Source organism: Crocodylus siamensis, chromosome 2, assembly GCF_052110815.1.
Source record: "Crocodylus siamensis isolate JL-2025a chromosome 2, ASM5211081v1, whole genome shotgun sequence".
In the NCBI taxonomy this organism is placed as follows: Eukaryota; Metazoa; Chordata; order Crocodylia; family Crocodylidae; genus Crocodylus; species Crocodylus siamensis.
Window position 1 is genome coordinate 163,872,356 of NC_143396.1, and position 27,022 is coordinate 163,899,377.

General features: G+C 44.6%; 1 protein-coding gene across 1 annotated transcript; it reads right to left on the reverse strand.

Moving 5' to 3' along the window:
- MAJIN (membrane anchored junction protein) lies at window positions 1-26,342 on the reverse strand. Its single transcript, XM_090034541.1, is given in 5 exon segments — window positions 1-14; window positions 2,538-2,594; window positions 11,572-11,697; window positions 22,315-22,438; window positions 26,241-26,342. Coding segments are annotated over 5 exon segments (423 nt in total).
- Between the last annotated feature and the right edge of the window lie 680 nt (window positions 26,343-27,022).

The following is a 27,022-nucleotide window of genomic DNA, read 5'->3' on the forward strand; positions in this document are numbered from 1 at the left end:
CTACATGTCAGGACCTGTGGAGAGAAAAGACAACTAGAATTTTGAAGACCAGGAGGACAATCTTTCAGGTTTGTCACTGAAAGCTGTCCAGGCAAACGGGTGTACACTTGCAGCAGCACAAATAGTAGCAGCACAAATTTATGCTGCTACTTTGTGCCACAGTGCATACCCCTGCATATGCACTTTGTCGTGGCACACATTGCCCTACTGTGGGCAAACTGCCCTGTCCCAGCTCCTCCCAGCTCCCAGCATACTGGAACAGCTGGGACACAAATGGAGCATAGAGATGCTTTGGCAGTGTCCTCCTGGGGAACCAAGCCTCCCTTAGTTATGGCACACGCTACTGTAATGTGTGCTGTGCCACTTTTTTTCCTGGTGCTTTATTTTTTTGCTACCCAGAAATCCTGGTAGTAAATTTTGCATGTTTTAATGTTCCAAGTGTGCAGTTTGTGGCGCCACAAACCACACACCCCTGCTTGTCTAGATGTGGCCAAAGATCCTAAGTTTACTCCATGGTGGTCACAGTTTGAGAAAAGATGCCTATGCAGGTGCAGAAAATTAAAGAATATCAAATGTTTTTATTAAACAGTTCAATAAATGGATATTTATTCAATGAAATATTTCATTTGCATAACTGTCCATATACACTCTTTTGCACCAGAAACCCTGTCAGCAAAGAGATACCGAAGTCAGGCACACAAACTTTTATAGCTGCAGTTCTGAGAATCTGGGTCTAAGGATACAGAGAGATGAACAAACTATACCAAATTAAAAAGGGCTGGACAGACTTACTGCCCAAGAACTGACCCCAGCGCTTCATGGGGCCAGTCCAATTCTGAGGGAAGTGGAAGGACGTTCACCCCTAAATAAAATATGTTTCTGCAAGCTTCTACTTACTGTGGGATAGGAGCAGACTCATGAAACATTACCGTGGAACACCTAAGTCTAAATCCCATTTATTTTCATGTGCACAGAGGCCCTTATGGAGTACTGTTACTGCAGGCTTTGGCATTTGCACATAGTTTGGGATTCAGTATATAGGAAAGGCTGGAAAGGGTCAGGGAAAAGTCTCTCATGGGACCCTGGGCAGAAGTGAGGTGATCATTTTTATCCAGTGCACTCTTCAGCCTTTCCCTGGAAGCTGGTAGGCTGAACAGTCAGGAAGGGAAGACATGTAGTCACACAGATGATGCAGATCAAATATGGCTCAGTAAGATGTATCCTGCCCTGAAAAAAGAGGTTGGTAAGGGGGAAAATGGACTCTAGCTGACGGCCCTACTGCCTGTGGGATAGAAACAAATCACAGTGTAGTATAATTTAGTGGTTCGTATTAGACTTGAGGCACGTCTTGGAAAATGCCAGCTTTTAGTTTTCACTTGTTTTCTGTCTACGGAAAAACAGCAGAGCAATTCTTCTGTTGGAAAGAATTTAAAAGGACTACAACAGGTCAGAGTCTTTTTAACTCCAATTCCTACATGAAATCTCTGGGTTTATTCTGTAAAACATGTCTGTAACACCTAGTACTGTTAATATTGCATGGCACCCCACAGCACACTTGAAAAGATCTCAAGGCACCCCAGGGTGCTGTGACACCCTGGTTGAGAATCACTGGTCTAGCTATTTTATCAATTGGAAATTAAATGACAAATGCAATGGGCCAGCATAAAGAGGACTAGAGAGCACACTCCCCTCTCTAGATGTGGAGTACCTTGAACCCAGATTTCTTACACCGGGGCAACTGGGCTAAAATTTGGGAGGGCTCTCTCCCTCCTCCACTGTATTAACATGCAATAAGTCCTCCACCCTGCAACATGCAACTTGATTTTGTGTTCTTCTGGTTTTTTTCCTAAAACATAAGAATGCTTATGAATGATCTTGTATCTTACCCATCTGCATGGACTCTTTGTCTCACTTGTATGGTGAATATCTTCAGCTCCAGCCCTAAAAACAAACCAAAAGTATAAGGACTGAAGTCTAAGAAAAGAAACAGAGAGTTATGCTATAACCAACTATAACTACAAATATTTAAATTAAAGCTCAGTTTGATATTATTTTGGATTCTAAAATATATACTTCAATTTTAAATTTTTATGGTGAGCTCTGATTTCAATTAAATATTTCTGATTCATAAAAAATGAAAACCTGAAAAAATATCAGTGGAGTTTTTCACTGAAACTTTATAAAAAATTAAAAGAAAAATAATAACAACAAAAATGCATATTGTGATGGAATGGAGGAAGGACGAGAAGAACTGTACCTGCAGAGCCAGCAAGGAGCGGCAAAACAGTGGCGAGAAATGGTGCCGATTAAAAAGACAACCGCTGGGGAAACCCCAACGCCAGTGTGGTCACACTTTGTAAGCATGTGCTGCTGCCACTTCATGGGAAGGAACCCCGTGCCCAGGTTAAAAGCAGCCCGGTCCATGGAGATGGACAGACCAGAAGTGAGGTCCAGAAGCCCCAGAAGTGGCAAGCGGTGGAGAGCAGCCTGTCAGCAGCAAGCCCACCAAGACAGCTCGGAGGAGCAGAGTGACTTACTGGCAGGACTGTCCTGGCAATTGGCAGATGACTGGGACCTGAGCAGGAACGTTGAACCTGAATGAGAAGATAGAGACGTTAGTTGAGAGGAGTTGTGAGTAGAGTGGGGCAAGAATAGCTCACAGTGGACTCCATTCTGACCGTGGATCCTAAGGTCAGCAGGGTCTCACAGGACAAGGACCAAGTGGTCCAACTCTGGGCTGAAAGACTGTAAGAATGAACTAAGATCTGGAGTGATCTTTGAATTGTGTACGGTTTTGTTTTATGCATTATCTACTTCAGAAGGCACTACAAGAGAATATAATCTTCGTACCCATAACCATCTATTTAAGACCTCAGAGGTTGGTGTAAGGTGGAGTGTAGGGGAGGTAGAGCCCCAGAAGATGGTGCCAGGGCTGGATTAAATACAACATGCATGAGGATTAAGAGCTCCCTCCCAATTTATATTTAAGAACAAGTCGTGGCAGATGGGAGTGGTTGGTCTTACTCCAGTTCCAGTTATACAAGGCTAGGAGCAAGCTGTCTGTCTGTAGGGGAACTGAGACTGAAAGAGATCAAGTGGAAAAGTTGAGGTGCATCTCATGAGATAGGCACGGGTGCTTCCGCACATATACAAAACTACATACACACATTTAATTTTTTTCTTGGGCACAAAAGTCATTCCCTGGTCAGCTTTGATTAGAAGGGAAGACTCATGCAGAACATGAAACTTAAGGTTGTAGGCATCAACAAACGTTCATTCTTTCCTGTCCTAGAAGCATGCCTAAGCGTTGGAAATTACCCATTTGTATATGACTCAACCAACCACAGCACTTATTTGCTGAACGCTTAGTTTATTTTATTTGGGTAAAAAGATCCCAAGCATGTACGTCACTTCAGAGACAATAGACAATCCAATATGCTGATTTTTTAAAAAAAGTACAGCCCATGAAAAAGGAATCTGAATATGATTTTAGAAACTGAATGTTTGTGTGTATTATGGTAACTGCAAAATTCAAAATAGAGGTTACAATGGTCTTGTGTGGCTTCCATCACAGCTCTATAGTGATTTTGTAGAGTTTCCCTACTGCGAGCTCCACCTCCCCCCCACCCCAGGAAGAATTCTTAAAAAACAAATGAAACATTTTCTTTCCCAATGAAATGCTTCATGAACGGGCACTGGAAAAGGGAAGACTGTGGTCAGATTTAATGGTAATTATGCTATGAGACGTTAAAAATTCTCACTTTTAATAAAAAACATTAAATTCTCACTTACATTCCTTCACACATCCCCCACCGCCTATCTCTACTCATTGTCTTCCAAACTTTCACTCATTTACATTTTCACAGAGTTCTTGTTACACTTTAATTTCTTTTTCCTCTTAGAGAACTCATAACAGCTGCAGAGTCTCCCTATGCCCGATGAAGGGTGTTTATGCTGGAAAGCTTGAAAATAACTTTTTTTCCAACTATTTTAGTTGGTCTGATAAAAGCTATCACATCTACCAAAAGAACCTTGCCTACCTACATCCGTAGACCAACACAGCTACAAGCAACAACCCTGCACTTTTAATAAAATCATCTGTATTTGCTTGTCAGCTTTTTTGCTTGGATTAGAATACCAAGCGTTTTGTCTGGAAGCAGCCTTTAATTCCTAGCCGTGTCTGACGTGACAGCCGACTTTTAGGATTTCTTCAGCAAACTAAGGCCCTGGACAGATGTTCTGTTTTGAAGCACTTTAAGAGACCAAAGCTTGAGAGGTAAAGCAGGAATTACTGCTCTCCAGTGAGGGGGCTGAAGAGGATTCCTTGCATGCCATCAGCTCCAGAAGATCCTGAGGACAGCCAAGCACACACGAGAATACTTATTAGCTGTCCATCATGCTCTCCCCCTCCCTTTCCTGATGAGGTGGATGCATTAGAGCTGCAGGACTGAACAACCCCCTATTGTGGCCCTGTTATGCAGAGCACCACTACTACATGTCACCACAGCAATTTTTGAAGTCCTCAGGGTGACATGTGGAAGATATTACACACCTGTACAGCATTTGAAATGCTTTGCATCTGAAAGTGCTCCAAACTGGAATGGAATTTGAAGTGCTTCAAATGTACCTCTGTCCATAGACCTAGCAGTTAATCTTTGAGTTTTGTTAGGCAGATTGAATCTAAAGGAGTCTGAGAGTCCCACAGACTTTAATCGAGATAGGGGTTTTATAGACTTTGAATCACACTTGGTCTTGCAAGGAGTTTATATTACAGACTGGCATCTAAAGAAACAGAGCTAGGCATACATCATCTAATGTGTGGTAAGAAAGTTCTGTTTTTAGAAGATTTGATCTAGGAGACAGATGCTGGAAAGCTCATCACACACAGTCATTTTCTAACAGAAATGATGTTGCATCTGAACTTTATTAAAATGGCCACAGAGAAATTAATTTGGAAGCTGGTGGTTGGCTTAAGGAGCAGGGAGAGTGGCCCAGCTACATTTAATGAGGGACAATTATATTTACATACAGGGGCAATTTTGAAGCAGCAATGCCTGGAGAGCACTGTGAAAAGCAGAAGATGGAAAGCCCAGAAGATACACACACACACACACACACGCCATGTGAAGCAGTCCAGAGCAGGTAGAAATGGAAGAGGATCAAAGTCAGCAATGGGAGGATGAAGCAGAGTTCCACAACCAGTTGGTTATGAAAAAAGAATTAAGGAGCTTGGATAAGTTTATGAAAGAAAGAGGATGATAGAAAAGGCAGTTCTGGCTCTCCTGTCAGGGTATGGGATGCATGGAGTTGTGCTTGCAGTCCCCAGGGTGCAGGGCAGAGGGGAGGCTGCCTGGTTATCCCAGGCTTCTAGGCTTTGCTCTTTGCCACATGGGGCCAGGAAGGACTTTTTTCCCCCGTTTGCTGTGAGTGTTAGGGATCGTTTGTTTTTGTTTTTTTTTATCATCTTCCTCAACAGCATTGGGCATTGGCCACAGCCAAAGTTGTGGATTTTGACTGTAGGCAGCCAATGTTCCTTCTGAGACTTAAAAAACCCAGAGGTTCCCAACTAGAGGGTTTTGCTCTTCTGCTTAGTTTGAGACTGTAGTGGATTTGGAGGATTTGCTCATTCAAACATACAGTCTTTCAGATTCACTTACAGTCTTTTCCACTATCTGTATTCCTCCAGGGCAAATTCCCTCGCAGCAGGAGTCAACGTAACAACTCAGTTCATAAACCAAATGCTTATATCAGATAGGGTCTTCTCCCACACCCAAAGAGAGTCTTCAGGCATGGTTCTGCTGCTGCCTGCCCACTCTCTCCTTTGTCCCTCCAGTCTCTTCAGTAACAGGAAGGTTCACTCTCAGTCTCTCTGTTGCATTCATGGTCCTCTAGGAGAGAGAAACTCCTAGCATGATCCCCAGGCTCCTCATGAGCTGACCCGCTGGCTCTATCCTACTCAACACTCCACTCTTGCTTGCAGCTCTCCAACTTCCAGCTTCTAGCTCGCAGCATCCAGCCCACAGCCCTGTCTCTCCCTGATGACTCTGGCTCTGTTCTCTGGGAGCCCTTTTAGCTGCCTAGATGCCAACTAGTTATCTGCCTCTGCTGGTCCTGTTCCCTAGGCAGTCTATAATCAGGTTTTGCTACCTACAGCTGGGCTAGTCCTCCTTGCAAGCCTAAAATCAGTTGCTTGTTGGCTGCAGCCCCTGAAAGCATACAGGCTGCTATAAGCTCCCTGAAAATACACAGTCTGTTAGAGAGACCAATCACCACATCTGGGATCAGGAAGGAATTCCATCCCATGGTCAGATCAGTGTGAAGGATGAGGGTTTGGGGCCTTCCTCTGTAACAGTGGGCATGGTCCCCCTCCTTGGATCTCTTGAGCATATTTTAACAAATTACTTCCTGTCCTTGCACTAGTAGGAGGATATCAAGAAGCAATCATTTGTTTAGAAAGATTTAGACTGGCTGATCCTGATTTGAACGAGGGCTTGGAGTAGCTGACCTGAGGTCCCTTCCAACCCTACTTTACTATGAATGCTACTGTTCTCTTCTGTGAAGAGAAGACAGTTCCAACTAGTATCATATAGGCCTGGTGCTTCAAAAGAGTTAATTTTCCTAAGCCAAGTAAAACTGAGTGAAAGATTAGGAAAATAAATATTAGAAAAATTATGAAAAAAGTAGGATTTTTGAAAGAAGACTTTTTGAATGCCCCAAACCAATCCCATCTTTAGATGGGCAAGAAACATTAGCCTGGCTATCTTTAGCTACCTGAGTGACATTTTGGACCCCAAACATCCAATCTTAGATCCTTCACCCTTTTGGGAAGAAGCAAAACTCTGATTATGTCACAAAAAAACATGCAGCAGAGGAGGTTTTTTTCCTATTTTATAGCCCAAAATCCTAGTGGTTAGGGCACTTCCTCAGGGACCATGTTTACATGAGATAATCACTGACTGTGCAGTAGCATCGTGTATCAGGAAGTGTAATGTAATGCTACTACACAGTAGTCACAAGGTACTGCGCAGTCAGTGTCACAAAACAGCCATTCCTTGGTAACTAAGCAATACTGCGCAGTTACTGTACAGTCATTTAATACTTGTTTACATAAGTTACTAAATATTACTAAATATCTTGTGTAGACACGGCCAGGGAGTGGGAAACCTGGGCTCCAAAAGCGCTCTAACCACCAGGCTGAGGCATAGGCATTGTTCATCCTCCTGTTGAAGCTGGCCCAGCTGAGCAGCCAAGAAGGGAAGATACCAGGGTATACAGCAGGGGCAGCCAGAGGAAGCAAAGCTTGGTTAAATGGCACTGCCGCAGAAGGGAGGGGGCTTTGGGTCCTGACCTCTGCCCCAGTAGGGCAGAAGCTATATCACTGATATCTATTCTTTTCATTAAGGACTGTTCAATGCAAAATGCAGAAGCACCATAGAGATTGTGGTTTGGACACTTGCATGGTGAATGGCAGATCTGGGTAGCTTTAGGACAGGCTGGATGAAGACATCCTCCAAATCTAGTCCAGTGACGCTGAAGCTGGGGCCCAACAGACAGAGTCCTGAGACCAGAAGAACAGGATGCAAAATGGAGTATTAATCTATTTCAGTGTTGTGGGTGCTCCCCTTGGAGGAGGAAACCATGGTTCTAGTCCCTGCTTCTGGGTTATTCCTTGCTTTTAATCAATGACTATCTAAATGTGCAGTAGCACATTTGCATGCATTTTTAGTGACACTTAATGTGCAGCAGGCTATTTTAATGTCACGGCTTATGTCATGTTTTAATGTGCAGACGTAAAATAGTCTAATGCACATTAAAGTGCACGTGTAGACATGCGCTGTTAGTCTCAAGTCAGGCAGAAGTTAAGGTAGGATGATTAACTGGAATCCTACCTTAGAGGCAAACTGGTTTAAAAAAGCATGAGCTATCCATCTCTACCGTCCAGTGAAGTAAATTGTTGCCTATGAAAGCTCATGCCTTTCTGAACCAATTAGTCTCAAAGGGCATTTATACATGTTGTCTGGCTGGGGTGGAGAGAGCTGCTCTAATTAAAGTACCTGGAGCATCATGTGTATCAGTGTCCCCACACTGAAAAATGGCAGTGAGGATGCTTTAACTAAAGCTCAAACGAGCTGTTATACATGTGATGCTGGAGTCTGCTGGAGTGCAGTAATTACCACACTTCAGCAGACTTGATTAACTGAGTCTGCTCCAATGTGCTGTAATTACAGCACGTTGGAGCCACCTGACTATACATCTAGAGGCACCCTAAGGTGCCATCCTACCCCACCTTCTGCATAACCATTTTAGTCAGAGGCAGTTGCACTGCTGCAGGAGACCAATTAGACTGGAACTCAGAGGCACAACATGATTGCTAGTTCGCCCCTTGCTACCTGCCTTTATCCCTGGAGAAGAATGATTTTCCTTTTAGCGTTGGTTCAGTTCTGTTGTCTGGTACATTGCTGTGGGCAGAGCCTTGTCTCTATACAACCACATCCACCTACATAGGAGGATGTAGATAGCAGCCCCTTCTCTCTGAAAAGCTACCCATGACAAAGGTAGGCAACCCCAGGTATATAAAAAGGAACCTTATGACTGCTTACTCCTCTCACATGGATACATAAAGCTTCTTACTATCTCACTCCTACTGCAAACAACATTGCTGAAAAGTGCTAACTCTGGAGGGAAAATAGAAACCAAACAGCACAGTGCATTAAATAGCAATGAAATTAAAAAGTGAGGCCCATAATGTATTAAAACTGTAAGCACAGACTTTTGAGGAAATATTAACCATTTCCTAGTAAACTGACCTCTCCACACATGGCTCTCTCTGTGACAGCTCTGCTGGGTCCTCCACCCTCCTGTGCCTCCTTTTTGCTTTTGTTTCAGTGTCTTCTGTAATTTCACTTCTATTCTTGACCTTTAAAACATTTAAGACTTCATGTTTTCTCCCTTTTGCTTTTAACAAAAAATAATTTTGTAGAGAAAAATAATAAAATGATTAATTTTAACAGAGTTCAAACAGATTTTAAAACTTTCCAACTACAACACAGGATGAAACACAACACTATTAATGTACAGACTACCAGCCTCTTTACTCATATTTCTAGCTTCTGTTGTGGTGGGAGACAACAAGTTATTGTCATATGGAGTTTAATATTAAAAGAAAGGTACTTGAGACATTTAAATGCTTAAAAATGTAGATATGCAATTTTGAAAATCTTTGTTGCAGCTGTTCTGCTTCTTCAGGTGCCTAAACACCCTTAAAAATCTAGACCTGAGGCCTCAAACAGCAAAGGAATTCAGAATAACTTTAACTTCTTCCTGAAATATACCATGTAGATTGGTATTTTAGAAAGTTACTTCATTACTGTAAAAATATTTACTGTAGCACTGACTCAACTGATGGAGATAATTAGTGCAACAGGTCAATTTCAAGTCACTGGGTCTTCTGTGGAAGAAGTCCACCTTAAGCAAATGGGATCATTCCTGAATCTCATTCAAAACTTGTCAAGGTCAGTAGAAAGACTTCCATTCTCATTAGCGGACTATGGATCAGGCCCAAATTACTTAAAGTTCATTACATGCTTATATGCCTTGCTGTACTGGGACCTAAAGGAAGAGAAATATCAGATTTGTTGTCTTGTTATTTCATGTTTCCTAATATATGCATTCCCAGCAGCATGTTTTCCCTTTTCTAGCCCATGCACTATAAACCTTAAGTAAAAATATTACTTACAGAGTTACAAGCATCCAAATTTGCTTCTTTTCCTGTAATATTTAATATATTTAATATTTAAGAAGGAACTTTTTTACTTAATTTAAAACAATATAATGCCTGCATTGCATCTTAATTTCAGGGAATTAGGCAAGAGCTACAGAAACAGCTTAGAGACCATTTTGGACTTGCATACTGAGAATGGGTGTATACTTTGTTGTTTATACAAACAGCATCATTCTTTCAGAATGAGAACTCCAGCCTGTGAAGGCTATATCATGGAGCAATGGAAGCAACTGGTTTTCATGAGCTAGCTGAGGTCTGCTACTGAAAAACATTCATGTAATACAATCTAAGAAAGGGTTCAGGATAAAACTGTTATATTCATAAACAAATGCTTTTAAGGTCGGGGGGGAAACATGGGAAGGATATTGCATGGCAGAGGTCATCAGGGGAGCCTATCATGCAGTCTTCCAAAGTTCCTGTCTTGAGCATGAGGACTAATACACATGGAAATACATGCTGTGTTCTTTTCCTTTTTTTTTGGATTTAATAGAAATTAAGGCCAAAAGAGACCATAAGATCATCCAATCTCATGTTTATCACAGCCATCATATTTCACCCTGGGTGTATCTACATGAGATGCTTTACTACACAGTAGACCAATCTACTGTGCAGTAAACCGCCACCATGTAACCATGTGCAGCAGCTACTGTGCAGTAAATTAGTCTACTACACAGTTAGCTAGTACCTATAAATACAGGTACTAAATTAACTGTGTAGTAGTGCTTGTGTAGATGCTGACCAGAGAATCCCTGCCCAGCCAGGGGCTCACTGCCCATGGGCAGGACAGCTTCTAGGTAGCCCAGGGGCCAGATGCAGCCTGCCAGGCCATTCTATCTGGCCCATGGGGGCCCTAAAAAAAAAAATCTAGAAAATTAATATTTATATTCCCCTGGCTGCCCACCATGTGGCCCTCAATGGCTTGCCAAAACTCAGTAAGCAGACCTCCGCCCAAAATAATTGCCCACCCCTGGGTTAGCACCTGGCTGGGTTGAGATTCCCCACCCAGTTGGGGGCTCACTGCCAGCTGCCCCACCAGCAGGACAGATCCTGCCAGCCCCTGGCTGGGTAGGGATTTCTCGCCCAGCCAGGGGCTCACTGCCAGCTGCCCCACTGGCCAACTGGGGTAGGGGGCTGGGAAACAGCTGTCCGCCACCATGCAGAGCCCAAACTTGACACTGGTGCACCCTGCCAGCCTGGAGCTGGGACCCAGCGGAACCTAGAGTTCTCCCTGGCTGCTATATGGTAGGAGTATCCCTGCCCTAAATTGCCCCTACTGGAAGCAAATTTGCTCCCAACTGGTACACATGTAGATGGGCTCTCACAGAAAGGTTACTGTGCAGTAAGCTTTCTGTGCATTAATTGCATGTGTAGACATACCCCCAAAACCCAATACTAGATCCAAAGAATTTAGTCAGCCCAAATATTACAGTGTTCAAAAATTAAAGTGTAAACTAATAGAAGAGAAAAGGAGAAAAGTGAGGCACCATCAGTGCCCAAGTTGCTGCACTGTAGAGTACTCCTTCAAGATCAACACAGATGACTATAAAAGGAAACGAGAAGGGTGAGGGAAGGGAAGACATATCAAAGCAGAAAGAAGATTCCTTGCCAGTCATTTTCTTAAAAGAACAATCGAAATTCAATTGTTCCAGAGAACCAGAATTTGTCAATGGCTTCTCTTCCCAACCTTGAAGGAGAACAACACTGTTTTATTTACTTGTGACATTTAGACCATGCTGTACCAACATACATTTGTTAAAAAACTTCGTTCAAACATAAATTTATAAACTCACGGATGAAAACACTTTGCTGAAATGAATTGCATTCCACATACATAATACAAACATAAGGATATGGATCAAGAAGTTTGCCTCCGTGCTTGAATCTCAGTTTTGACACTCTCTCCCATTTACTTAAATCTGGATAATGGAATTAAGACTCAAAACTTCAGCGTGAAAATTATATGAGAAGGATAGGAAGCTGGTGGCTAAATCTCAATTCAATGTTTCAAAAATGTACCTTTATAAAAAGTGTATATAAGATCATGTACATTATCCCATGGGCTAGGGAAAGAAGTTACATATAAACTGGTTTAAGTGATCAGAAACTGGTTTAAACCTGTAACAGAACAGAAGTTCAGTGCACATAAACCGGTTTCAAAATGGCTGAAACGGGTTTAAAATTAACCTGGTTGAATGTAGTTATCAGACTTAACTGAATTCAGTCAAACCAGCTTATGCAACTTCTGTCCCACACTTATTCCTGATTCAAGTTAAACCAGTGTCCTTCAGCATCCCAGCATGCTGCCTGGGCTGGGCTGTGCTCTCTGCTGCAGAGAATAGGGCTGGCCCTGCCCATCTGCTCTATAGCCCAAGCAGGGACATAACGAGACATTGGCTGGCATGGCCCTGTTAAGGAAGAGTGGGGGTAGGAGTTAATTCCTTCCTCCTTCCCGGAGGGGGCGGCTGGGGCTGGCAGTTTCCAGCTGTGGTATGGGAAAAGGGGCAGGAAGGGGGTTAATTCCCACCCCACACCAGGGGGCTGCACCGCTCCTCTCCACCCCCCCGCTGCAGGGTGTTGGGGGAGCTCTGTGTGGGGCTATCCGGCCCCGAAGGAGGACCCTTCCCCTACTCCTCCCCTTCCCTGCAGGGTGGGGAGGGTGGTCCTGTTCGCTGCTGGGGAAGTACTCTTCCCCCTTCTCCTCCCCTCCCTGCCATGGGGCTGGGAGGGGGGCTTTGTGCAGGGCTGGCCAGGCCAGCCCAGCCCCAGAGGGGGATTCTTCCCACTGTTCCTCCCCCACCATTGGGTGGGAAGGGAGGCTCTGTTCGGTGCTGGACGAGGACTCTACCTTCTCCACTTCGTTCCCCTGCCCCTCACCTCTGCAAGGCAGGGAGGGGAGCTCTGCGTGGTGCTGCCCAGCCTGGGCACAGGGAGTGGCTGTCACTGAGCCGCAACCACTGTGGGTGGCCCTGTCCCCATGGCCCGGCTTGGCCCCATCATGTGGCTGCCTTGACTGGGGCTGAGCGGGCTGTGAGCCAGAGCTATTCCCAGTAGCTGTGGCTCAGTGATGGGGAAGATGAGCCCTGTCAATGAGCACTGCCTAGCCCGGTGTGCACAGGCAGTGGCTGGCCAGGCAGCAGGCTACCCAGGCCAGCTTGGAGGTGCCAGCGGGCCTGGAGCCCAGCAGCTGCCCAGCACAGGGGCTTGCTGTGGACCCACAAGCCCCTGCAGCACCTCTGAACTGTCTCGAGTAGCCTGCTGCCTGGCCAGCTGCAGATCATGTGTGCCAGGCCAAGCTGCACTCACTGACAGAGCTCAGCCTCCCTGTCAATGAGCCATAGCTGTCTGGGGTGGCCCCACTCCCACCCCTGTGGCCCAGCCCTGCCATGTGGGGCTTTGTTAATGTCTGTCGCTAGCCATAGAGTTGTAACCTTAAGAGAATATAGAATAGTGTACAACAAGCAGCTTGCGCTTACACTGCAGACTTCAGGAACTTTGTTTACTTAGCTCTAGTTCTGAGAGCCACACTCACATTAAGATGCCAAGCTCTTCTACTGCAACTCTACTACAGTGGATCTCAGTCTTTTTTAGACTAAAGGCGCCCCTCATTAGACTCAAGGCACCCCTGGGAAAATGCCCGTTCCTAGCTTTTACTTGTTTTTTTAACTATGAAAAAAAATCCCAGAGCAATTCACCTGTTACAACAAACTCAGAAAGACCACAACAAGTGAGAAGTTTTATGATGCTATGGATTCCTATTTGAAATCTCTGGGTTTGTCTCATAAATCATGTATAGATATTTGCACATCTAACAGTGCTAATTCTGGATGACACCCTTAGAAGGATTGTGCAACAGCTCAGGGTTTAGAATCGTTGCCCTAGAATATATGCTAGGGTAAGTTACTGAACATTAAACACAGTCTAATTTTTATTGAAATGACTGGAGTTTCAGAAGACAATCCAATGTATAGAATTGAATAGTTCAGACTGGACTAACTGGATGTTTTTCCCCCTTACATACACTAAGCTTCAGAACGTTGAATTGAGTACATACGGATTCCATTCCTAGCCCCCAAACTCATCCTCAAATTATGACAAAGTCTAGATGACTTATGAAAGAGGTGAATGGAGGTGAAAATCTGAGACATCTTTACATAGACATTTAGGGCAGTGCCAAGGGAGTCTATATCTTTATGAAATACAGCAGAGTGGAGAGCCCTGCCATCAAAGCTTGAATTTCACTCACCCTCTTAGGAGAGCCCATGGCCACTATGAATACAATTTTAACAGAGAATTCAGGGAACAAGTCACCAAACAGTCAAATATATTAAAGACAAACGGGCAGTATCAAGAACCTAAAGGAGGTTATCAGAACTGTAGCAAAAATGTGAATTAGACTGCTTTAGAAAAAAGATAGAGAATGAAGAGTTTAAAAATATAGTGTAACCCCAAGCAGGACAATGAAACTTGAAGTTATGGACAGGGAGGCCCAAATTCTGGTACTGTTTGGTCAGTTCAAATGGCAGTTTTCCAGCATATGAATAACATTTTTGTTACTTATATAGTTTTCAATTCTATTACCCGTGTAATGGGTATATGTAAGCATTTACACAGCTACTGCACATGCTCAGTAGGCTACATGGCATCTGGGCATATAAGCAGTGCCATACACATGTAAACTGGGTATGTATACCTCACAGAACTCCCCCTGGAAAAAAACATGGCCATAGATATTTGGAGGAGGATAAGGATTCTCCCACGTTTCAGCCCCAAAAGCCTTTGGCTTGCTGAGTGTTTGTCTGGTGGGCTGCGTGCATTTGGAGTGTGTGGTCTGAAAAGCTGGAAGTGTTGCTAGCTGAGTGATTGCTGATTCCTGAGTGATTGCTGCCTGTGCCTGACAGAAGCCCCAGTGAAGGGACGGATGCAGTCCAGGCCCAGCAGGGTATAAAAGGAGAGTCCCTGAACGACCAGGGAGCCAGCAACCAGGGGCTACAAATAGGGTAAGCAGTTTGCAGCTCAATTTGCTGCCCTGACCCCTTTTGAGGGGAGAGCCTTTCAGCTTGGTGTGAGGAAGCAGGAAAGAAGGAACCCCACTGGGGACAATGAGCAATAAACAAGCCAGCTTCCAGGCGAGTTTGCTAGGGAAGGTGTGCTTAGAAGGGCAGTAAGAAAGAGAAGGCAGATTAAGAGACCCAAGGAAATGGCTGGAGGACATTGATAAGGTTACCATATTTCCAGTATCAAAAAATAGGACACCAGTGGGGGGGAGTGGGCAGAGAGGGGGAAGGGATAAGATTGGGGACGGGATGGGACGGGACACAGTGATATGCCCATGCCCTGCCTCTGCCCCTCACTCCTGACCCACAACACCCTTATGCCCCAGCCCTGCTGTCCCACCAACCCTGCCGGTGCCCCTCAATCCTGACCTGCAGCCCCCTGCCCCCCCAGCCCTGCTGGTGCCCCTCAATCCCGACATGCAGCCCCCTGTACCCCCAGCCCCGCTGCCCACACAGCTCCCATGTGCATGCGCACACACTCTTTCTGTGTCTTTCTTACCTGCAAGCCGCTTGCCGGGGCCTGTGCGCAGAGCATGTTATCCCCCGATAGCCAGTCACCTTGCCCCTCTCCTCCCAGCCCCAAGCAACTAAGCTGAAAGTACCCGGAAAAAGCCAGAGGCAGAAAAAAAACCCAGACATTTGATCACATTTTAAAAGCCCACCCAGACAGGATAGGGGGCCAAAAAGAGAGAAGACATCTGGGAAAACCCAGATGTATGGTAACCCTAACGTTGCAATGCCAGAGCCACTGCCACTACCTCTGCTTGCAGATATGCACTCCTAGCAAGAGAGGGAGGAGCACATTCCGTTGGTAGAGGAGGACAGAAGACAGGCCTCACCAAGGTGGGAAGGATCAAGACAACTGCCACCAAGAAGAAGCAACGGGTGGCAGGGGTTGGAGACTTCTTTCTGCAGGGAACGGGTGGAGTCATCTGTTGTCCTGACCTGTTGTCTCAGGAAGTATGCTACTTGTCCAGAGCCTGGATCCAAGATGGCATGGAGAGATTACTGAGACTCATCTGGCCTGCTAACTACTACTGTACGCTACTTATCCATGTGGGCATGAATGATACTGCCAGGAGAGACCCTGCATGGATCAAAAGCGACTACAGGACTCTGGGTGCAAAAATGAAGGGACCTAGAACTCAGGTCATGTTCTCTTTGATTCTTCCAGTCAAGGAAAGAGGCCCGGGCTAGAGTAAGTGCATCCTGCAGATCAATACCTAGCTGTGCAGCAGCGCTTTGGCTTCTTTGACCATGGGAGGTTGTTCCAAGAAGGACTGCTAGCAAGACGTGGGATCCACCTGACAAAGAGAGGGAAAAGCATTTTTGCAGACAGGCTTGCTAACTTAGTGAGGAGGGCTCTAAACTAGGTTTGCCCAGGGGGTGGAGACCAAAACCCTGAGTTAAGTGGGGAAGTGGCTGATCTGGGGGAAAAGCAAGTAGGAGGCGGCAACAAGAGGGATGTTCTTTTTTCCTGAGAAACCAGGGCAATCAACTAGTTACCTTAGGTGCTTATACACAAATGCACAGAACCTGGGAAACAAGCAGGAACAACTGGAAATCCTTGCACAGTCACTAAAGTGTGACATGATTGAAAGAAACAGACTTAGTGGGGTAGCTCACATGACTGGAGCACTGTCATGGATGGGTATAAACTGTTCAGGAAGAACAGGCAGGGAAGAAGAGGAGGAGTTGCACTTTATGTAAAAGAGCCATATGACTGCTTGGAGCTCCAGTATCAAACTGGATATAGACCTCTTGAAAGTCTCTGGTTTAGGATCAGAGGAGAGAGCAACAAGGGTGATGTCATGGTGGGGGGTCTGTTATAGACCAGCAGACCAGGAGGAAGTGGTAGATGAAGCTTTCTTGAAACAGTTAGCAGAAGTTTCCCGATCACAGGCCCTGGTTCTCATTAGGGACTTCAATCACCCTAACATCTGCTGGGAGGGCAATACAGCAGCGCACAGGCCATCCAGGAAGTTTTTGGATAGTACTGGGGACAACTTCATGGTACAAGTACTGGAGCAGCCAATTAGGGGCTATGCTTTTCTTGACCTGCTCCTCACAAACAGGAAAGAATTGGTGGGGGATGTAGTAGTGGATGGTAACTTGGGCAGCAGTGACCATGAGATGATTGAGTTCAGGATCCTGAGGAAAGGAAGGATGGAAAGCAGCAGAGTAAGGACCCTGGACTTCAGAAAAGCAGACTTTGACTCACTCAGGGAACTCACACGCAGAATCCCCTGGGAAGCCAGTCTCAGGGGCAGAGGAGTCCAGGAGAGCTGGCTATACTTTAAAGAAGCCGAGAGTGCATAAACAAACCATCCCAATGCACAGGAAGACTAGCAAGTATGACGGAAGACCAGCTTGGATTAACAGGAAACTCTTCAGTAAACTAAAAATCACAAGAAAAGAAGCTTATAATAACTAGGGAGCAGTATAAGATTACTACTCAGTCATGCAGGGATGAAGACAGAAAGGCCAAAACACAATTGGAGTTGCAGCTAGCAAGGAACGTGAAGGGTAACAAGAAGGGTTTCTACAAGTATGTCAGTAATAACAGGCGGATCAGGAAAAATGTGGGTCCCTTACTGAATAGGGGAGGCAAACTTGTGATAGAGGATGCAGAAAAGGTTGTAGTGCTCAATGCCTTTTTCACCTCAGTCTTCACACGCAAGGTCAGCTCCCAGACCACTCCACCAGACAACACAGTTGGGGGGGGGGGGCGGTAGGTGAGCAGCCCTCAGTGCTGAAAGAACAGGTATGGACTACCTAGAAAAGCTGCATGTGTACAAGTCCATGGGGCTTGATGCACCTGAGGGTGCTGAGGGAGTTGGTTGATGTGATTGCAGATCCATTGGCCATCATCTGTGAAAACTGACTGTGATTAGGAGAGGTCCCAGATGACTGGAAAAGGGCAAACATATTCCCCGTATTTAAGAAAGGGAAACAAGGAAGATCCAGGAAACTACAGACCAGTCAGCCTCACCTCAGTCCCTGGAAAAATCATGGAACAGATCCTCAAGGAGTCCATTTCTAAGCACTTGGAAGAGAAGAAGGTGATTAGGAATAATCAGCATGGATTCACCAAAGGCAACTCATACCTGACCAACCTGATTGCCTTCTATGATGAGATGTCTGGCTTTTTGGACATGGGGAAGACCAGTGGAATTGTATATCATGATTTTAAGCAAGGATTTTGAATACAGTCTCCCACAACTTTCTTGCAGGCAAGTTAAGGAAGTATGGGTTAGATGAATGGACTGTAAAGTGGACAGAAAACTGGCTGGGTCATCGGGCTCAAAGGATACTAATTGATGGCTCAATGCCCAATTGGCAGCTGGTATCAAGTGGAGTGCCCTAGGAGTCAGTCCTGGGGCTGGTTTAGTTCAATATCTTCATCAGTGACCTGGAAGATGGCACAGGCACCTTCAACAAGTTTGCAGATGACAAGTGCAAGTGCAAAGGACAAGTGCAAAGTCCTGCACTTAGGATGGAACAATCTGATGCACTGGTACAGACTGGGGTCTGAATGGCTGGGCAGCACCTCTGCAGACAAGGACCCAAGGGTTACAGTAAGCTGCCTATGAACCAACAGTGTGCTTTTGTTGCCAAGAAGGCCAATGGCATACTGGGCTGCATTGGTAGGTGTGTTGTCAGCAGGTCAAGGGATGTGATTCTTCCCCTCTATTCAGCACTGGTAAGGCCACATCTACAGTACTGTGTTCAGTTTTGGGTCCCCCACTCTAGAAAGGATGTGGACAAATTGGAAAGAGTCCAGCAGAGGGCATCAAAAATCATTTGAGGGCAGGGGCTTGATTTATGAGGAAACACTGAGGGAGCTGGGCTTATTTAGTTTAGAGAAGAGAAGACTGAGAGGGGATTTAATATAAGCCTTCAACTATCTGAAAGAGGGTTCAAAAGAGGATGGAAGTAAACTATCCTCAGTGGTGGCAAATGACAGAACAAGGAGCAATGGTCTCAAGTTGCAGTGAGGGAAATTTAGGTTAGGTATTAGGAAGAATTTTCTCACTAGGAGGATAGTAAAATACTGGAACAGGTTACCCAAAGAGGTTGTGGAATCTCCATCCTTTTTAAGACCCAGCTAGACAAATCTTTGACTAGGATGATTTAGTTAGGGATGGCCCTGCTTTGAGAAGGGGGTTGGACTACATGACCTCCTGAGGTGCCTTCCAATCCTAATTTTCTGATTCTTTTTCTGATTCTATACTAAACTGAACAACTAGGGTACTTACCCAGAAAAGACCTGGGTTGTAGGCCCCCATCACCCAGCTACTGGAGCTCAAATGTACAAGCTGCATAAGTGTCAGAAATGCCACTTACAGATCATGTAAAAGAAGAGAATTCCACTCAGGCACTCTAACAAAGACAGACATGAGAACTTCAAAGGTTGTGAGTACTCATATACCAGAGATAAGAGGCTCAAGAGGTTGCACTTAGTGCTGAATGGTCTAAAAGCAGAAACTTTGCCACTTGGGGTCTGCCTACATAACACGGTTACCATACCAGATTATGCCATGCAGAAAACCCATTCTGCTGTTCATCACACACTACTTACTTCCTGAACTGGAAGCAGAAGATTCACGTCCATGTGGGTGCCATACATGGACCAATGGACTCTGCCTCTCAATAGTGCTAATTAGCTTGAGTGTAGCCCCATGTACATGAGGTACACTACTTCTTTTCTGGGTGGAACGTAGTTCAGCATGGCATTACATGCGAGAGATGTAGATGTGCCATCACACACAGACTTCTCAGCTTTGTTTCAGACCATCCTGTATTTTAAATAATTTCTGTCAGTAACAGCCAGTGAGCCAACTTCCAAGCTGTCAGATGCAGAGGTAGGAAGTATAAGGTGCTGCGTTTTTCTCCATTTTTCTAAAATGTTATTCCCCATCTCTGTGCTAGGGAGATTGGAGGTTGCATCAATCAATGTAACAAGACTAACCTCCAAAGGTGTATAGTTTATGCCAATACCATTGAAGAAGCTGGACCACTGGGCATAAAAGAAAGTCAAGAGTCAAGCAGTGCAGACAGCAATGACATTTGTTATCCATTTGGCCCCTTGAAATTACTGTGAAGCTGTGTCCAAACAGAAGAGCATGACTGCAAAGCCCTTCAATTGTGCAACAAATTAATCCTCATTGTACAAGTGTTCAAATTAAGCCCCTCCTAAGCAGCACAACTTAATTTCTGTCTGCTCAGGCTGGAAGAGCAGCCTGCTCAGCTGCTGTCTTTGGATGGGAGGGGGAGAAGGCAGGGGAGGGAGGTCCCTTCTGGGGTTCTCAGCCTGGCAAGCAGGAGTGCAGGTAGATTGAAGCCCCTCACCTCAGGGTTCACCTTACACACACACACACACACACACACACAAAAAACCACACACACGCTGTCAAATGAGTAAAAAATTTGATTGTGATTAGTTGCACGATTTAAAAAATTAGTTGCAACTACTTGCAATTTTAAATCACACAGCTAAAACTCAAAATGATGCACAGAAAAACTCAAAATTATGCAGGTACTTTGTATGGTTGGGGGTGAGGGTGGGGTGTGGGGGTGGGGATTTGTGAAGGTATGGGGGACTGTGGGTACGTGTGGAGGGATTTGGAGCCCAGGGAGGATGGGACCCTGCAAGGGAGTCTTGAGCCCAGGGAAGTGGGGAGCCCCACATACCCTGGCAGGATGCTGGGTACTGTGGGTCAGGAATGAGGGGCAGCAGCAAGGCTGGGGCAGGGGCTGTGGCTTGGGAGTGAGGGGCAGGGCACAGGCATATCACTGCCACCCCACAATCATATTATCCCCCACCCCCACAGGTGACCTCTTTTTTGAAACTGGGAATATGGTAACCCTACAGGAATGCAGCCCAATGGCACGTAGAGCAGCACCCAGCAGGTAAGTCTGTGAGGGGTAAGGGGGCAGATCTAGGCCCCCCATGGTGGGGTAGGGGTGAATGGGTTCCCAGGGCTGAGTCATGGGATAGAGCCGCAAGAGGCTCATCCAGGGGCATGGGGTGGGGGGCACTCCCTGCTGCTGTACACACCCTCAGGGAAGGCGTGGGGGGCATGCACTCCTCAGATTTGTGCATGGGGCAAAGGAGGGCTGCCCGCTGCAGGCCGGGGCTCTACACCCTGTTGCATTTGCCCTGTGAGCCACATGATGCCATATTGTGCCTCCCACCACCGGATGGGCAGAGGACAAATGGACAACTCACAGTTCCCAGGGCAAAGGCAGCAAAATGTAAAGCCCCAACTCGCAGTGGGAAGCCCACCTCCACCCTGCATACAAATCCAGGGGGTACATGCCCCCAGTGTCTCCCCCAGCGGTGTGTGCAGTGGTAGGGAACTGCCTCGTCCTGGGACCCCTGGATGAGCCTCCCATGGCTCCATCCCATGACCTGCCCTAGCCCCAGGGTCCCATTCACCCCAGCCCCACTCACTCCCTCACCAGGGGGGCCTCAATCTGCTCCCCCAACCCTTCTCTCTCCCTCCCCCACACCTTTCCCTCCACAGACTTACCTGCTGGGCACTGCTCTACACGCCACCAGGCTGCTTTCCTGGCCATGTGTATGCTGTGGCTGTGCATCTGCACACCAGGGTGTGTGCGTATCTACAAAATCTCTCTCTTATTTAGTCAGTCTATAAAAGTGCATATTTACTCTGCCTTCCTCTTGTGGAACAGTTACGCTGAAATTCATTTCCCATAATGGCCCCCAAATTCTTAAACATCTTCTCTACTTTAAGATGCTCAAAGATAAATGGAGGGCTTGCACACAATATTCAAGTTCCATGCTGGACATTGTTTTTGGCTTGACTATTGATAGAGGGAGCATGAGAGTCCTCTTTCTAATGTGTATAGCCTACCCTCTTTCCTGTACAATAATACTACTACCCACAAAATCCAGCTGCAGAAGCTCATAGACAATTCTAAAGCATCCCAAAAACACCCCTATACTCCAGTGCTCTTCACCTGGTGCATCATAATGACAGGAGTTGCAAAGAACCAGAATTCTAAATTACAAAAACCTGTAAATTTCCGGAATAAATGTAAGTAACCAAGATCTTCAAATTCTGAGATGTCAAATAGAGAGGCTTCATGCTATGGGCTCACTGTTTTCACAGAAATACTTTTTACTGTTATAGTAAATGTAAAGGGATCATGAAAATATGACTGAATGAGGAGCCACTAACTGGAACAGATTGAGAAACACTGTCAAAATAAAAACAACTAAATAAATACATATTAAATAAGTATAAACAAAAAAGTAAATATCAAATAAAAATAATGTGAATAAAGGCAAATATAATGATAGGTCTTCAACCGGGGTAAAATACGTAGCTACATTGACTTCACTATCAGTACATTCCAGCTGAGACTTGGCTTATAAATTCTATATACTGATACATATTCATATGGAATTAAACCTCTCAAAAGCAAGGGTGTTGAATTTGGAAAGGATACATGGGAATATAATGAAATGTTCTGTAGTAAATGGATGTGTATTATCAAGATTTCCAAGGATTACTCGAATGGCTTCCTGGAAAATTTTTAAAAATGGAGAAATATTAAGAGATTATGCAAATTACTACTACTGAAACTATGAGAATGGACAGCTCAAACTCAGATTTCCAGGTGAGACATGTTTTCAGTTACATGAAGTCCAGGAGGGTTCTTAAAACAATTTACAGTTCAGGAAATGTTTTGGTGAGCTCATGCATGTGGAGCTGAAAAGGTAAACCCCAGACAACAACAGATTCATTCAGCATAGGGCTGATTTAAGATGCTACTGTTGAATCAGTGCAGGGACATTTAATAAATGCTAAAGAAGTAAGGTTACGTGATTTTAGATTTCAGAGCCCACCCCCACCCCTTTTTAACTAGAAAACCATATCTAATTCCCCTCCCCCCCAAAAAAAACTTTTGCAAGGTATTTTATGTATTTTTCTGAATAGTGAATAGTGCTGCTTACAGACAGAAAGTTTTCTTTCTGCTTATTTTATGAACCAAATTAGCACTTTTTTAAAAGGTAAAAAGGACTACATTGTCATAAAATTGTGAAAAGAGATGCATTTCATCAACATAATTACTAATGCTATTAGTGGGCTCAGAAGTAAACAAGATTAAGCAAGGAGAATAGATCCCTCTGTAAGGAAAGACCTTTCTTCAATTTAAGCAAATTTAAGAGAGGAAGAAATATGCTGTTGTGACCCAGCGGGTTCAAAGAACTTAACTTTGGTAAGAAAATGCAAGCTTTGTGGGTGATCTCTTTTACTGGACCAACTGCATGGTTGGGAAGTTTTTGAAAGCCTGTCTAAGCCTATCCCCACCATGCAGTTGGTCCAATAAAAAATCTGACCCACAAAAATCCTTTTCTCTTGCATATTTCCTTGACCATAATACTTAAAACATCTTTTTAACATGAAGACAATGTAAGCTGGTTGTGTTCCATTTCTCTAAGAGGAAAACTTACTCAACTTAGTGAAGCTGCGTATTGTGTATGAGTAGAGAAAGCTAAATATGAATTTGGTTGCTTGTTTTAATACATTTCTCTCTAAGGGCTGGTTTCAAATGCTAAGTAAGAATACATTGTTTTAAGAAAGCTGTGGGCTAATATTGCTAGTCATAGGCTCCTGGAGAAATGCAGGTGCCCAAAAGCCAGTCAAACCAGCAAGGCAAAAATGGCTGCTACACACTAGCTTAGTCCCAGAGTGAAAGCATGGAAAATGTTCACTTCAAACCTAATAAAGGTAAGAGGCCTAAGTCCATAGTAGGCGCCTTCAGAAAGGTCAAGATGGGAAAGTACCTCCATAGCCTCAACATTTTGTATGTATTAGACAGATTTAAAGCAGATTTTGAACTGTATTTAAAGCAGATTTTGAACTTCAAAACTGCCAGGCTAACATTTGTATTTGGACTGAGCACTTTAAAGTGATAGATTTGTTTCAACTGCTTAACCCCCAGAACACTTTTTCTTTTAAGGATATTAGTATTCCATTTGTTAGAACACCATTTGCCCCATAATGAATAGGATATCAAAATGAGCACAAGCATTCTGCTTCATAACCTACCTCTAGTTCCAATGAAGTATTTTCGCCCATGCCATCACTGCTATGAAACCAAAAACATAATTAGCCTATGAAAAAGATGGCATTTCAAGCACTGTACTTATTATTACATATAGGGCATTATCACTGTGCATGGAGAGCATGCAGCAGAATCAGATGAATTCTTATGAAGGTGAAGAATCCAACAGCCACTGTAGTTCTTGATACATTGTTCACACAACTTCTACTCTGGGGGCTAAATCTTATTTCATTGTATGCCCCTAAGTAGCATTTATGCAGTCACATTAACTTCATTTTTTGGCACTTATGTACAGCTTGCATTCTATTTCCACCTATGGAGAAATAAAATTTCCCTACATGGATACCTGCCAGAAGTAGAACAACAGAGGAGGACCTTCTCACCAATAAGCCCAATAACCTATGGTGAGAGCTTGTGATTAGGGGGCACATCTATGTGTGTAATTAATGTGGTCAAGTAAGCCCCAAAGCTGATTGCTCCACAGTTTTTTGCTCTCGGGTGCATGTTCAAACAGTGCACCTAAGAAGAAAAAACAGAGGAAATTACTCCAGAGTTTATTCATTCATACCACATGGAGCCTAGTTGGAGCAGTCCAGCCTGGCAGAAGACCCAAGAGATCAAGCTGCCAGCGAAAGGCTGCTTCGGCTGGGCTCCATGTGCTGCAGGGGGGCTGGATGGAGTGCAGGGTGCCTCAGTGGAGGGCTAGCCAGAAGGCAGGCAAGTGCAAGGCTTGCTCCTCTGTCAGTGTGTTGTGGAGCCCCTGTCCTGAGGCACACTGTGCCCCAGCCAGGCACAGGTTGCAGTGTACCTCAGCAGGAAGGTCTACAGCACATGGAGATGGGGGACCAGCCCTGGGCTGACTGCTTCCCCATCTCCCTGTACTGCAGAACAGCTGGCTCAGGTGCAGGGTGCCTCAGCATGGGGACTGCCTGCCCACTAGCCCTGCACTGAGGCACCCTGTGTCCCAGCCAGCCAGCCAGGGCAGCATCTACACATGCACTGCTGAACACACAAAAAAACCTCCATGGCAGAGTAGAACTTGTATTTTACAAGACTACCCGCTGCAGTTTATTAGTTTTATGCACCCTAATATGGCTTCACGTGTAGATGCCAAGATGTTTACTGTGTAGCTAATTGATCAACTCAGTAGTAAACCTTTTGTGTAGATGCATCCACAGAGCCTGGGACTGAGGTGCAGGGCCCTACTCATCTAGAGGTGGTTTTAACCTATACCTCCTGCTTCCCAAAGGGCTCTGTACCATTCCTCTGAATTTTAAGTTGGTTCTCATGAAACACTTCCAGGGCTAGATCCAGAGACTGCCCGTGCATCTCACAAAAGTCCTGGAACCCCTTGAAGTCATTCATGAAGATCAGTGTAGTAAAAGGACTCATGGCCTGCCCTGGGGAGAATGAAGTCACAACACAGATCTGCTACCCTTCCTCACTACCCTCTTGTTGCCTCTCCCCTGGCTGAGACCAAATCTGGATCAGCTGAGATGATCTAATTTGCCTTTCTGGTAAATGAGAAGGTAGTCAAATGCAGGCTTTTTGGAGGAAGGTTTCACACTCCAGGTGGGCAATCAATAGGGTCACAGCTAGAAGGGATACAAAATGCTGAAGCTGGGGACATACAGTGAAACGAGTCACCAGTCTCTGCCTCACACTTCTCAAGGATCCTGACTCTATGACTGTGTCAGTACTGGGCTTGAGACGAACCACTACTGGTTCCCCAGGTAAGTGTACAGAGGTCTTGTATTTGGCTGTTGCCCATTTTCCAGTGACAAGTTAAAAAAAAAATAAGATATTTCCTCCAACGCTGCTTCTCAGAAAGGTTGAACTATTTTAGCTGGATGTTTCCAATTAAAGTCTACACAAGGCATGACATAGAAGTTTTACAGCCAAAGCACTTAAATTTTGGCAAAGTCATACACATCTGAAAATATCTTAAACTAGAAAATGTTAGGCCATCTGATCTAAAGGCATACTTACCAGCACCCACACCACCACCAACAAATAATACCTGCAGACATGCTCAGGTTTTGTGGGATGAAAGAAAAATATTTCAAAAAGTTCAAATTCCTTTCTCGAGCCACTGTTCAGCATATTCATAATCTGGAGGAATATCCAGACTAACTTGCCCAGAAAGCGACTAATGCAGTTTGGGCTTCTTGAAAGGGTTGGTATTTATGGACTCTCACAAAAGGCTTGATTTAAACTTTGCAGCACAAGACACCCTTAATGTAATTCCATGCAGTTGTAGGCTAGGGCATGAATATTGTTAACTCCTAGAATTAAGAATCTACTTACCTGATATTGCCATATCGGATTTTAAATTTATATACACTTTTGCCTGCATGAAGAAACCTTGTTTCAGGCCAGGGGCAGGTAAAAGGTTTTAAAGACATAGTCTTCAGATCACCAACCTAAATAACAAGAAAACGAATATTGAAATATTAAAGTCTGCACCCATAATCATGTCTGTCATAGCAGGCAAAAAGAAACATTACATATCACTTGGGCAGTAGCAATTCTCAACCAAAGCGATACAGAACACAGGAGTGCCATGAGAACCTGCTAAGGGTGTCCCTCGATGTTATCCCTGTTAGATGCACAACTGCCTACATATGATTCAAGAGATAAACCCAGAGATTTCAAATAGGAATCCATAGTATCAAAAAGATTCTGACTTGTTATAGCTGAGTTCTTTGCAAAAAGAAGAGCTGCACTATTATTTTTTCAAAGTCAAAGAACTAAGAGCTGGTAGCTGGCATTTTCCAAGAGGTGCCTTGAGTCTAAAAGATGAAGAACTATTGCTTTAGAGGAAACTGTCATATCTGTATCCTGACATGCCTTTACCTTAACCTCATAATTCTGCTTATTCTTTTAAATTTAAAGCCTAGGAAACAAATGCCAGCAAAAGGTAGCATCAACTAACTGAACATAAGAAGAAAACCAAACAAGAAGGAACAAACAATGTAGTGCCACTACAGCGCTATATCATATATGGATTTTGTTTTTTTACAGGAATCTGAATTTCTTGTCAAGACCTACCATTTAATATTAATTTGAGTCAAATATCAGTTAT